Here is a 13118-nt window from a genome sequence, read left to right on the forward strand (position 1 = left end):
ATTCAAGTGGGTGCAGTTGGACAGGTGCAAATGTCAGTGTTGCTGTTTGCTGGGCAGGCTGTGGAGGTTAACGCAGGTGATGTGTGTGAATGGGCATTAGAGGCTTTCAGATATAACCACAGGATGATTTTGATCAACTTTGATTATGCTCATGGTTTGTCTCTCTTCAGCTTAGGCAGCACACAAAAAACCCTGAGCTTCCACCTATGTCAGCTCCCTTTTTTGTGAAGGAAAATAAAGGATGCTGATAGACAAGTCTCAGTTACCAAGCAAGGGAACCTTCATATTTGCAGCGATAGCTAATGCCCTGTGGAGATGCACACAGGGGATAGACTACGGTATTATCATCACCCCTGTTAACTGTACAGTAGATGAATTAACAGACACAAGCCATAAGATCAGCAATGATCAAGTACACAGGATTTAGGGCAAGTAAAAATGTTTTATATTTCACAGATTCATAAACTGCTCTAGTTTAGAACATTCTGTTTAAGTCAGCTGCAGTCTGCAAGTTAGTTATCTATATACAAAATAAATGCACAGTACGTGCGAAATTTAACATTTTTCTGCTTGTTGCAGTCTTAATAATTAAGTCAAATAGCTTATGAATAAATAAAATAAGATTAAAGTCAAGAGCATTCCTTCACTTATTTGTATAGCCTGATTTAGCAGATAGGTAAGTAGCATAACATTCCATACTGCTGCAGAGTTCGTAGTAAAATTGAAAAAAATCCCTTAATGTGCATCATTGCAGTACTGGAATACAGTCAAGGTGAAATGCATCATGCATAGAAAATGAGCTCAGGTATTTGTCCTCCTTGTACTCCGGTTCCATTAGTACTGTCCGAGGAGCACTGGAACTGGAATGTCACTTTCCCACACTGCACTTCAGTCATTCCCTCTTGCCCAAAGTAACTGAGTTCGTTACCGTCAAGAATAGCACTTACATTGTAAAACGTGTCTTGCTCAACCTGCACAGGGTGTTCAAACCACACAGAGAAAGTGTTACTGGAGCCATCAGAGGTAAACTTTGTCAGATTTTGAGCAAGGACAACTCCTAAGCGCTTCAGTTCAATTTTGACGCTGTATTCAGCTTTGCCACAGCTTGACCCATACAATCCCAGTCCTGCTATAAATATCCGTTTGTCTACAGCAAACTGAATACTGTCACACCGCCCTCGGTACCTCCACTGATTGCTGCGATATGCAGATGACTGAAACCGATGGCATCGCTGCGGTACAAGTCCTTTTCTTTTTGTCAGCGGAAACTCTAGTTTGGGTTTATTCGCAGCCGTGTACCATAGGAATATGTTGTGAGTTTCTTCAAGGGTGAGGATGTCAGACTGGGCAGCTCCATTGGCAAACTCTTCCAAAGTCATGGTTGGAATCCGCACCAAGTACAAAGCTTTTCCCAATACATTCCTCTTGTTGCGCGGCGTAACCGGCAGCCCTTGCCTTTTGCATTCAGCCTCTGCCCAGTTGAGAACAGCCTCGAAAACTACCACTTCCTTGGTGTTGAGCGCCTCCCGGGTTACAATGATCTCTAGTGTTTGTTGATCTATCTCACAGAAGCCCTCTGACTTCAGTGCCATTTCTGCTTGAGCATCAATCACTTCCCAGCAGCGCTGCGTCAGCTCTGGCTCCTCAAAGAGCCTGCTCTGAGACAGCAGGACACAAGCGTTCTTCGCTTCTAAACTGGTCTCCAGAAAATTGACGCAAGCCTTTGCTAGGGCCGGCACGATGTACTTCTTGGCAGCATACAGCGTAGCCAGAACCGTGTCAGCTTCCAGGTCTATTTCATCACTATACATGTATCTAGATGGGAAAAAAAATAGTTTCTTAGGGAAAAAAAAATACGTAGGCCATGAAAGATTGATCTATAGTCATCTTTGCTGGCAGTGAATCTGACATTCAGTATTTGTCAGCACATTAAGTAAACAGTAATAAGTGCGTATTGCACAACACCAATTAGGAGATGTATATTTTATAAGCTACTTTGAGTCTGTCCACATAATTAGTAGACTTGTAGTGGCCACTTACTTTAATAGGATTAGAAAGGCTGCAGGTTCCACATCTGGTATATGGATTTCAGATTTGACCTCTGCGAGATCGCCATAAAACATAGCATAGAAGACAGAGCTACCAACTGCCAAAACATACTGGAAAATAAAGAGAGAGAAGCCTCAGTAATACGTATCGGTAATAGCTGAGCATGCTGGCTTTCGGTAAGAGCTACACTTAGGGAAAGTTAAAAGCTACAGCGGAGGCAAAAGACTGCCTTAGACGGTTCCCTTTAATTGCAGTGTACATGAATTACTTCTGGGATTAGACGAGAGTCGTAATTAGGGGAAAAAAAAAAAAGGAACCTAGTTGTGAGGCAGGGGGAGAAGGCGATATGCACAGCTGTATCAAAAAGGCAAAAATTATCTGCACAAACCTTATGGGCAGGAACTTTCTTGGATGCCCCCGGTGGGCCCACGATGAAGTGAACGTCAGCCATGAGTTCGTTATTGAACATCAGCGCGTTCCTGCAGGCGAGGGGAGGGGGGAGAAGCCCCGTTAGCCGCGGGCAGCCCCTGACCTGGTGCCCCAGCCCCGCCGGCACGCAGCCGCCCGAGCCTCCCGCCGGCGTCCCCCGCGGGTCCATCCCGTCCCGGGCCGCCCTCGCCGAGGCGGCCCAGCCCTGACGCCTGCCCTTGGCGCAGGTGCGCGGGGCCGGGCCGGACACCTCTCCCGCCCGCCCGGGGAGGGTCCGGCGGGGCCTGGCCCTTACCTCTCCCGCAGCGTGGGGTGGAAGGATTGCCAGTTGGCGCTCTCCAAGTTGTTGTTGTTGAGGTTTTGGAGCTGGGGCGGCGGGGGCGGCTGGGCGCTCTGCTGGAGCTGCAGGGCGTTCTTCTTGCTGTTGGCAGCGGTGGCGGCGGCAGCGTTACTGTTCGCGATATTGGTGTTGGTGCTGGCAGGGAAAAGTTCTGCAGCCATCTTCTTCTTCAGGGACAGGGGCACTATCTCATAGCATCCTGGCACCTTGCCGTTTGACCTCACGCTCTTTTTGGACTTCTTTAAGGTCTCTGGAAGCAGAAGAAAAAAAGTCAAACACTTCATGATCCTGCCATTGAGGCAACCATGGGGCAGTGGCATGAGCAAGAGAACTAATAAATCCCAAATGCGAGTCCCACTATCTGGATATTTGGTACGCTTCTAGATGCAGGGCGGCTTTTTTATTTTTTGGTGTGTGCGCGCTCGTTGGTTGCCAGCCCGACGCACCTTTCCGGGGGGAAAGGGATGATGCTGTCTCGGATCAGTGCCAGCGCTCACCTTGGCTTGAAGCGGGGGGTCCCAGCCTCCACGGCACTGCCACGATTGCAGTGGGGAACCCGAGCGGGGCTGGCAGGCAGTTCCTTCCCCCGAGGAAAGAGGAGAGAAAAATATAAACGAAAAAAAAAGAAAAAAAAAGCCAAAATCCAGCAACAAAACCCCGCAAATCCAGCCGAGGCGGTGGGTCAGGAGTGAGAGTCAATCCACAGATCCTCCGAGTGCAGCAGCCCGGCGAGGGTGAAGCGCAGCCAGCCGCCCGATCCCCGCTGCCAGCGACCGCGCTCCGCTCCGTCCTTCCCCGCCCGGCGGGGGCACATCCGCGGCGGCCGCGCCGGGCCGGGCCGAGGCGAGGCGGCGGCTCTCCGCAGTCCCGCTCCCGGGCGGCCCCGCCGCCGCTCGCACCAACTTTCCTCCTCTCCCCGCGACGGCCGCCGCCACACGGCGCTGCTCCTCCGCGCTGCTCCCGCCCGCGTCGGGGGCGCTGCTGGCCGCGGGGCGCCCCGGCTCCTCGGCGGCGGGCGGGCGGCGCTGCCCGCGGCGCTCCCCTCGCGGCGGCGGGATGCGGCGCTGCGCGGCTGGGCTCGGCGCGGCTCTGCCGGGCCCTGCCTCCGCCTCCCGCCCTAATAGGCAGCCGCCGCGCCGCGCGTCACGGCCGCCCGCGCCAATGGGGAGCGCCGGGGCGCGGCGGGGGGAGCCGCCCCCCGCCCCGCCGTGTGTCGGTCTTCCGCGCGCCCCGGTGTGCGCCCCCCGCGCCCGCCCGGGGGCGCTGCGGCCGCGGCGCCGGGCACCGGCACGGGGGCTGCGTGTACGTGCGCAGCGCCGAGCCCCGCCGCGCGGCCCCCGCCGCGCCCAGCGGGCACCGGGAGGAAGCCCCGCGGTCCCTGCGCCGTTCGGTCCCCCTCCGGATTACCGCAGCGGCAACAAGCGCGGGGGGGGGGACACGGGAGACCGGCCCCGCCGTGGGGCCTGGGGGCTCCCGCGGCCGGGCGGAGCGGGGCGGGCGGCCCCGGGCGCGCACCGCCCTTCCCGGCCGGCCCGGGCGGGGGCGCCGCCGCGCCGCGCACCGCCCCGCTACCGCCCCGCTCCCCCGCCGTCGCCGCGCAGCTCCGCGGGGGGGGCCGGGCCGCCGCGCTGCCCCGCCGGGGCCGGCGCCCGGGGCGGCTGCAGGGGCTGGGGGCACGGCCGGGGCGGAATTATTTAAGTCAAGGGACGCTGCAGGGTTTTTTCCCTCCCCTGTTTTTGCAGCCCCGAAGTCACCGTGGCCCCGTTGCGCGGGCCCTCCCGGCCTGGGTCCCCCTCCCGCCTTCCGCGGGTGTTTCAGCGGGGACTGACCCCCCCTCGGCCGCGCTCTCCGTGCCCGTTCCCGGGGGGTGGGCTGGCGGCGGGGCACGGCTCCGGCTCCTCTCCCCGGCCCTGCCGTCTCGGTTATCTGTTTCGGTGGGGAAGTCGCTGTTTTAAGCAGTTTCCTAGGAATTATTTTTTTCCTGTTAACGACTATGGGGCATCTAGGTGCTTCCAAAAGTCCGAGTCCCACGTCGCCACTGGAATAGGGAGAGAAGGGAAAGTCTTCAGAAAGACTGCTGCTTCTTTTTTTAAAAGTAAAATGATGTTTTTCTTGCTATCTGCTTCATGGCCCCTGCAGCCCCCATCCCGGAAAGCCAGCGGGTTTTGCCCCGCGTGACCTTGCGCGCTCGTGTGCGAGGGTTTCGGTCCTAGGGGTCTCCCTGAAGGCAAAGGGGACTCGCCTGGGAGCAGGGCACCCTTGGTGCGTCGGTGCTTGTTTCGTACACGTGAAAGCATTAAAGGCGTTCGGGGTTTACAACTTTTAAAAAAAAATTTTTTTATTTTTTTGAAATGTTTGCATCCATGTGGGACATGTTTATGTTAACCTTGGCCCTGCCTTCAATTTATGTATTGGTAGTATTGCATTCTAGCCATTTATGGCCTCTTTAAGGCTTTGCACTTAAAACCAACCCCCGTACTCGTTTTCTGGCTCTTTGGTAGCTTCAGAATTTAAATTAACGATGTGCAATGTTTTGTCAAATGACCTGTGGGCACGAATGCCAGCAGAAGTGTCTGAACAGCTACAATGCAAATGTGTAAATGCTCCCGAAACTCAGCTCTGAAAAGAAAGCTGTGAATTGCCTCTCTCTGCTCTGCTCCAGCGGCCGGAGGAGCTGAAGGTGGGCCCTCCTGGGATAAGAAGAGATGGGAAAGCAAACCGGGCGTTGATTTGTAACATCGCATGCATTTCTGCAGGGCGAAGAGCAAGGTTTAAATGTCTGTTGAATCCCAGGCTGTCACTTCAGAAAGGTGGTTTTTTTTGTTGTTGTATTTTGGAATTGGTCATTTCTGTTGAGTACAGTTTTATAAAATCATACTTGGAAATACAGAACAACTGCCCTTAAGAATCATGGGGATCAGTTAATCTTTCCTAAACTTCTGATTTTCAGGGTCATGTTTAAGAGGTGACTGCACTCCGGCATTTCTTCAGTTTTGAGGGAGATGTGTTTGGAAGTTTTTGCTTGATAAATGATTTCATTTACATGCTTCTGCAGGGCTGACAGGCGTAATCACCTACGGTGTGATCTTCGTAATTATGGATAGCAACAGGGCATCATTGTTAGAACTTGGTGCTAAATGAGACTGCTTTGATTAATTGTAAATCTGTAAGATTGTTCCAGTGTTTCGAGCTGAATTTTCATCTTTATCAGTTTAAGTGCCCACATAGGGGATCAGCAAAGGAAATTGAGTTGAGACTAATAGTTAACAATTTACCGTACATCATGGATTTTCGGTCAAGTGATAAAAGCCTGGCAGGAAATGAGAAATTGATACCTCAAATAAGAGTAAACATGTGTTAAGTGTAGCTTTTACAAGATTGTTTGATAAATTATAAATTGGTTTAGGCAAAGCACAATCCGTACTGACATATTTCGGTTAGTTTGAAGCTGATAACACCAACACTTGAAATAAGTTTATACATCTGGAGGCAGATCCGTGGCTGATGTAAATTGTCATAGCGCTGTTGACGTTAATTGGATTCTAGCAATTTATGGTGATGGGGAGTATGCCTCAGTATCCGCAATAAACAGCGTTTTGTATTGGTGGAATATGAGTCCGAGAAGGAGCTTGAATTAACTTTCGAGTGTAAGTAGACTTTTGTTAGGGACATGGGATTTTAAGCAAATGAATTTTTTTCGAAGCTTAGTTTGTAGGTAGGTGTGAGACGAGACGTGCAAGTTAGCTTATTTGTTACTTTGCAGGAGATGTTAGAAGTTTTGGGTCTAAGTTATGTCCTCATTATGCAAAAGCTTTTGCAAATGCCTAGCTTTGTCCATAATTTCACTGAGACCAGTAACACTGCTCACATGTCAGAGTCAGCATGTGCAGGCTTGGCCCCTGAAAAGCATGTAAGAAAACCTTTGTGCAGTGCTTTAAAGGTCTCTTGTCTATAAAGCAAGAAAGGATTTTGTTTTAGCTTAACTAAAAAGGTGCTTCTAAAGCTTAGTGATCAGAGGATCTAGCCCAGCAGCACAGTCCGTATTGTTTGCTGAGACGTGAAGTAAGCCAACCACAACAGCCCCGCAGTACTGCTGCTCAAGTGCTGCGTTTCCTAAATCAAAGGTTAGGATTAGAAATAATTTTATTACTTTCTCTTGCAGATCCGTGTTTATATATTCCTCGTTTTGCACACATGCTTGAGTTTGGGGATAAGAACCATGAGGTGTCCATGACAGCTCTCAGGCTATTGCAGAGAATGAAGCGGGACTGGATGCACACCGGCCGCCGGCCCTCCGGGCTCTGCGGAGCAGGTATGTCAGACACTGGGTGTATCGCTTCCCCTGCAGCGGGTTGGACGGGAGAGTCTGGGAGTTGGGAACACGAGGACTTTCTCATTTCCTCGGTGACACCATGTTCTCTGGGTTTTGTGTTGTCAGGCACCTACAAATTATATAGGTCTTCATCAAAATAGTTTCTAAAAGTCAAACTTCATTTTTGCCCTTGCTCCTACCTTGCTTGCTCAGATCCTTTCTATCTTACGTTTTGGATTTTTTAACCTCCTTTCTGGTGCTCTTCTCACCCCCACTCTCTGCAAGCTCTAGCTGCTAAAAGGTTTTTTTGTCAGCTAAAATGACACCATTAGTGCAAGCACTTTGATTTGTATCTTTACATAGAGTCTTATGCAAGAAATGCCCTCTTTGACCTGTTCTGTGAAATCATTTTCCTCTCATTCTTCATCTTTTTCCAAGATCCATCGCTGTCGTGATGCTTACAAAAAACCTACCAGTTTGGGAGGGCTAGGTTAAAAGGTAGCCAGTACCAGCCAGTGAGGTCAGAGTAACAAAGAGTGTAGATAGTCACAGAGTTCATGTATGCGCTTTATTTATTTGAAAGATCTTACATGTGCATGCTGGCATGACAAATAGTGCTCAAACCTCAGGGAACCCAGGACTATGCAATCTTCTTCTTGAAATTTCTAGCTCCTTTTTGTTAATAGTACTTGCTTATTGCACATTGCTAAAAAACTGAGTATAGGCTCTGTGGGAGACCAGCCTGGTCTTTGATTCGCTACATAGACTATATCCACATGAGCAAGTGATTTCATTCAACAGACATGGATCAATAGGTTGAAGCGGGTGGTGCTGAGTCCCCTACATCCATCCACGCAATTCATGTGGTGTGCTGTGGGCTGGGTTTAGTTTGGTTCCCTGGCCAAAATGTCTGTGCCATACGTTGTTTGAAGGACCAGTTGTTAGTTCAGCCCCTGATGCTGCCATTAGGAACTGGAGCACTTTAAACACATACTTGAAGTGGAGTTCTGGTTTAGTTTCCTCTGAAAGGAATCACTTTTGCATGCTTAAAACTGTTCTGCGCACTGAGCCACGGCACGATGAGTGGGGGTGATGCTTCAAAACAGAGTTAGTGCTCTGAATCAACACATTAATGTAAATGCAGCCAGTACTAGTTATCTAGCTGTATAGAGGGTCTTATAGTTATCTGACTGTTTTCTGCTTTTCTTCAGGAAATTTTCCTCTTTTTGACATTGACTTTCCCTGCTTATTCTCTAGCTCTGCTAGTGGCAGCAAGAATGCATGATTTCCGACGTACTGTTAAAGAGGTCATCAGGGTGGTCAAGGTTTGTGAGTCTACATTAAGGAAAAGGTCAGTGCAGTTTTATTGCTTTTATCTTTCGTTTACAGTACTGAAAAGTGGTGTAGTCCAAAATGAATGTATATCAGAGAAAACCAGGTTCTTTTCCTTTTCAGAAGTGCCAAGAATAAAATGAGTACAACATGTTTCAGCTGGTCATTTTTAAGTACTAACACCTGCCTCTTATGTAGGGCCTCAAATGCTTAGCAAAGATGGTGAGGAGCACTGTGCCCATTTAACAGGTGAAGAGTTGAAGGCAAAAAAATGTTGGGTCAGAAATGTTAAGAGTGTTGTCATGTCCTCAGAAGAAATGATTGATTCTCAAAGCTGAGGAGGTACTGTGGGATTTTTTTTTCTTCATTAATCCAAAATACAGTGCTGAAAAGTCATGTCCTTTAGCTGTTACTGAACAGAACTTTTCAAAATATTTTGCTGAAATGTTCATTTTTGATAGCATTGCACTGCTAATAAATAGAAGACAGTGCAGTAAGTCTAATGATAAGTGCACTGAAGGGGTCAGAAGTGGAATTATCAGCAGAACGTGAGCCTGAAAGTGGGAATTTCCCAAGTACCTTTGGCATGTTTTTTTTTTTAAAGATGTGGTAGCATTTTCTATATTTTGATGAAGTAAGCAGTCACCCAGTTTCCCTCATTTTAGTTTTGAAAAGTTGTAACATTTTCTTTCCCTATAGGTTCAGTAAAAAATGACCTAACGGTGAAATACCATGCTTTCTGTTGCCCCCAGTTGGAAATTTTTGTACCACCAATAAATTCTGAAGTTTGTTCTACCAAGGTTTGTCTTTAGAAAACTCCCCTGCTGTCTCTCTTTCTCTCCACTTCGCTGAGACCAGCTTAAGCACATCCAGCCAAGGCTAATACTTGTTAGTAATATTCACTTCTTAATTGTAAAAAATGTTTTTGCCCCAGATCTTCGTTTGTGGAACAGGAATGATACCAGCTCCCTACCATGCATGGGTGGTACAGGGATAAATTTGGAGGTGCAACAACAATAAGGGTGGAGCAGTACAAATGCCACTTTCTTTCTCTGGTTGACAGGTCATGTGGTTTAATGTGCTTTTTGTATGATTAATGATTTATGCACCCACAATCTACTTCAAGATGCCTTGGTTAAATAGTTAAAGAGTTCGTTCTTACTAAGAAAATAAGCATAATAAATTAGAGTTGGAAGGGAAATTAATTTGAGCAATTGTTTCAAGTGAAGAAATCTTACTTCAGAATTCATGCTTTGAAATGTTTACTCAAGTCACACACATCAACTAAAATGACAGCGTTATTTACTTTGACAGGGTAAACGTGACAGCTGAATTATTTTCAGGCAGCTATAATTACAACTGTATTTATCACGAATCTATAAATTTGATTGATGTTTTTCAAATAAGAGCACGTTATATAGTATTTAACGAAGGCAAATAAAAAAAATACCTTTGAATAACTCTTTCTGCACTCCAGTTTTTTTCCTCTTCTTTCACGAATTCCACTCAAAATGCCATCAGGTAGAAGTTGTCTAAATTAATAAGCACTTGTTTCACATTCTTAAAAATTTTTTTGCTTCTCAGTTTGATGTACAGTTTTATTTCCTTTTAATTATTGCTATAGTTACTCTAGTTTGTAAATAGCTACTGCTGCTTTGTGCATTGTGAAAGTGTTGCGCGTAGTTGGGTGAATGCTCGTTAATGGATGGCGTTGGATGCTACACTTGCTGCTGATGGCTTTGCCCTGACAGCTCTTGAAGTGAAACCAAACAGGAGTCCAGATAATGCTGAAACGACCAACCTGCACATTCTGCTGTGTGGTTTGATTTAGCTCCCAGTTGGCTACAGGGCTCCTGGGGAAGCACAGACTATTGGAAGCTGGATTTGCTTTTGGTGGCGATGGATTTCCATGGCAGAAATCTGCAAGGGAAGGGGCGACACCGACATAAGGTGCCTTCTCCCGGTGCCCTGCGGAGGCTGCCCAGCAGTCTGGGGGGGACAGGGCTGAGTTGACCAGTGGCTTGGCTGAGGATGCGGGAGTGATGCTTTTTAAGAAAGCCCTGCGTGGCTTCCTGTTTCAGGAAGACCCTCAGCAAGGGGTGGCAGCCCCTCCCTAAGAAGGGCACTATTTCTGATGCTGTGCAATGCAGCTGATGTGACTGTGCAAAAGGCGATTAGATCACCCTGTTGTCCATCAGCTGGAGAGCACCAAGCCCTACATGCCTGTAGTCTATCGCCTCTTTCACCGCCGTGTACCGGAGGAGTAGCTCTTAGGAGGAGGTTCACAAAAACGTGATGTACCTTCAGGTCATAAAAATGAATGATCTGATTGTAAAGGGAACGTGTTTTGGAAGGAAAAAGCAACAAAGCATGGCCCATGGATCCTGTCAGTCATCCGCAAATCAAGAATTCTTAATTTAACCATCTGTTTGGTTAAAAACCAATGTGTGTTTATTTTTAATATGTGTGGGGTTTTGGTAGGATCTTGATAAGAAAACTTTGTAGTTACTTCACAGGGTCTTCTAGCTTTATGTTTTGAAGCACACAATTAAACTGTAAAACTTGTTGCTGTTGCTGAAAGTGAACATATTAAATATTAATAAATGCACTGATAATTCTATCTCATTTCCAGTCTAATTGAAATGATATTAACTTATATATCACTTTATATATTCAAAGTACTGTACAAATACTAACTAATTAGTCAAATTGTTATTTTCTGTGTAATCATCTGTGGAGATAGCAGACATTAACTTTTAATAAACCCAACCCTTTTATTTAGTTTAATCCTCACATTTGTGCCTGTGTTCAATGCACCTGTCTTCGCTGCTTTTAACCTTTACGTACTCGGCCCCTTCTCTGTTTATTCACCTATTGCATACTTTCTCTGCATACTAAATTCTGTCTTATCTGCAGTGAGAATAATTTTTGTGGTATTTGTCCATTGTGCATTATCTAATACTGTGTAGCCCTTACGTTTGAAGATCTTAGGCACTTCTTCAATAGAGATAAAAAAATCAGCTTATCCTTGTTAACATTTGCGTTTTACTACTTTGGCTTACTCTCTTTATCTTTAAATTGAGCTGCTTTTTACATAAAAAATATTTCTTCTCAGTTCCATAAAGTACTATCTGTTAAAAAACCTATTTGTGATGAACTTCAGAAGTAAAGCTTCATTTAGAAGGAGTTGGAATGAAAGGCCAGAATGGGTTTGAGGCGCTCATTTTTGGGGTGAATTTTTTCTCTCACAACGTTTTTGGCGAAGGAGGACAAGACTTGTATGAAGGAGCTCCATTTACCAGGCTGGGTGGAGATGCTGCAGGGACTTTCATAAATGGGGTCCTTTGCTCATATCCTGGGGACCCAGCTATAGCTCTTTCAATGACTGCGTTGGTAATTTTCTGGAAAAATTAAAGATTCATACATAGAGATAAATGTATTGTCTGCAGCTTTTTCATATTTTCATTTCTGCAATATATAGCTCACAGAAACTTCATGTCCAAGCTCCCAGTGCAGTCTCAAGCCGGGTAGGCTTCTGCGAGCGCAGGCAGGGTGAGGAGCAGGTTGATACGTGAGTCTGGAGTCAGGATGGAAGGAGAAGGTAACAAGGACACTTGTGGCTGCGAGGTGGCTGTGAAGTTATGTTTTCCAAAACACCAAAGCCAAATCAAGGCCAGGACTGAAGGGAAAGGCGCAAAGAAGTCTGTGTTCGGCTGCGATCCAAGTAAAGCCGTGCTAAAATCCTGTGAAAGGTGTCTGATGAATTAAGTGAGAGCTGTTCACCTAAAGTATTTGAGCATGGAGAAAGGTAGAGGATGCTCAGTACGTCAGAGTTGTCTAAGTGCTCTTGGTTGAAGTGCAGTATGGAGAGAAGCTTTCAGAAAACTGGGCAAGTTACTTCATGTAAAGGAGCTCGTGGTGGTGTCAGCTCTGATCTCAGATAAGCAGCCGTGGAGCTCCTTCACTGGCCACTGTTGTGGTAAGCTAAGAAAGTAAATTGAGAAGTACTTTATGTCTCCATAATTTCAAGTGGCTTATTGATGATTTCTAGAAATCTTTCCAGTATAGCAAGTAAAATACAACTTGATCCACGCGGGTTGGTATTCCATACCTTTGTAAGTTGGATTGTCTGTTTTAATGAAAAAAGGGTTTATTTTTGAGGAATCCAATTTCACAGGCAATGTTCCTTTTTATAAATCCAGCTTCTATATAGCTAGTAAGCTAATACATTAATTAGATTCCTAATATATTTTAGTACTTCATACTTAACTTAAAAAATGTAATTTCAAAATTATTTGGTGTCTGTTACTTTTGATACAATAGTTAACTTACTAGCACTAACTCGGGCTTAGATCTTGTAAACAGTTTTCTCTGTGTTTGACTTTCTTCATCTGAGCGGCTGCTAAGAAATTAAGCAGCACACTATTTTTCTTTTCCAGGAGATCATAGAGTGTTTTTGACAGACCACAGTGGAGGAACCGTGCTAATGAAACAAAATTTTAAGGAATGCTGAAGCATTTTGTTTCATTAGCATGGTGTGAACACTTGAATCAGGGGGAAAAAAAACAAGAACAAAAAATTCCAGGTGGTTTAGAGTGGTGGACTTCTGGGATGGCCAGGGAGATCTGTCGGTGGGATTATTGGTGGGCTGACCTT

At 46.6% G+C, this 13118-nt stretch overlaps 2 protein-coding genes across 17 annotated transcripts in view; one reads left to right on the top strand and one right to left on the bottom strand.

Annotated features, from left to right (window-relative positions):
* Positions 1 to 13118, top strand: part of BRF1 (BRF1 general transcription factor IIIB subunit) — a 172866-nt gene that overhangs the window by 79218 nt on the left and 80530 nt on the right. For all 15 annotated transcript variants that reach the window (XR_012673780.1, XM_075150913.1, XM_075150905.1 and 12 more), the window contains 2 exons: positions 6981 to 7130; positions 8388 to 8481. Coding sequence is in view for 14 of the 15 variants with exons in the window: in XM_075150905.1 (XP_075007006.1) it covers positions 6981 to 7130; positions 8388 to 8481 (244 nt within the window). In the remaining variant the exon portion in view is untranslated. The remainder of the gene's footprint in view (positions 1 to 6980; positions 7131 to 8387; positions 8482 to 13118) is intronic.
* Positions 423 to 3812, bottom strand: BTBD6 (BTB domain containing 6). Of its 2 annotated transcripts, XM_075150921.1 has the most exons (5): positions 3316 to 3810; positions 2774 to 3068; positions 2438 to 2528; positions 2041 to 2159; positions 423 to 1815 (listed from the first exon to the last, which is right to left on the bottom strand). In XM_075150921.1, exons 2-5 carry the CDS (start codon positions 2977 to 2979, stop codon positions 783 to 785), a joined length of 1449 nt encoding a protein of 482 aa, XP_075007022.1. In that variant the 5' UTR covers positions 2980 to 3068; positions 3316 to 3810; the 3' UTR covers positions 423 to 782. The 2 variants fall into 2 exon arrangements, with proteins under 2 accessions (XP_075007022.1, XP_075007021.1); XM_075150920.1 differs by having other exon boundaries at positions 2774 to 3812.

This window comes from Calonectris borealis, chromosome 5, assembly GCF_964195595.1.
Source record: "Calonectris borealis chromosome 5, bCalBor7.hap1.2, whole genome shotgun sequence".
NCBI lineage: Eukaryota > Metazoa > Chordata > Aves > Procellariiformes > Procellariidae > Calonectris > Calonectris borealis.

Coding starts and splice junctions, on each gene's coding strand:
- BTBD6 (XM_075150920.1), bottom strand. CDS start 3,138: ATGCCACTGCCCCATGGTTGCCTCAATGGCAGGATCATGAAGTGTTTG. Junction 2,529..2,773: donor CACCCCACGCTGCGGGAGAG/GTAAGGGCCAGG, acceptor CCTCGCCTGCAG/GAACGCGCTGATGTTCAATA. Junction 2,160..2,437: donor AGAAAGTTCCTGCCCATAAG/GTTTGTGCAGAT, acceptor TTTATTTTCCAG/TATGTTTTGGCAGTTGGTAG.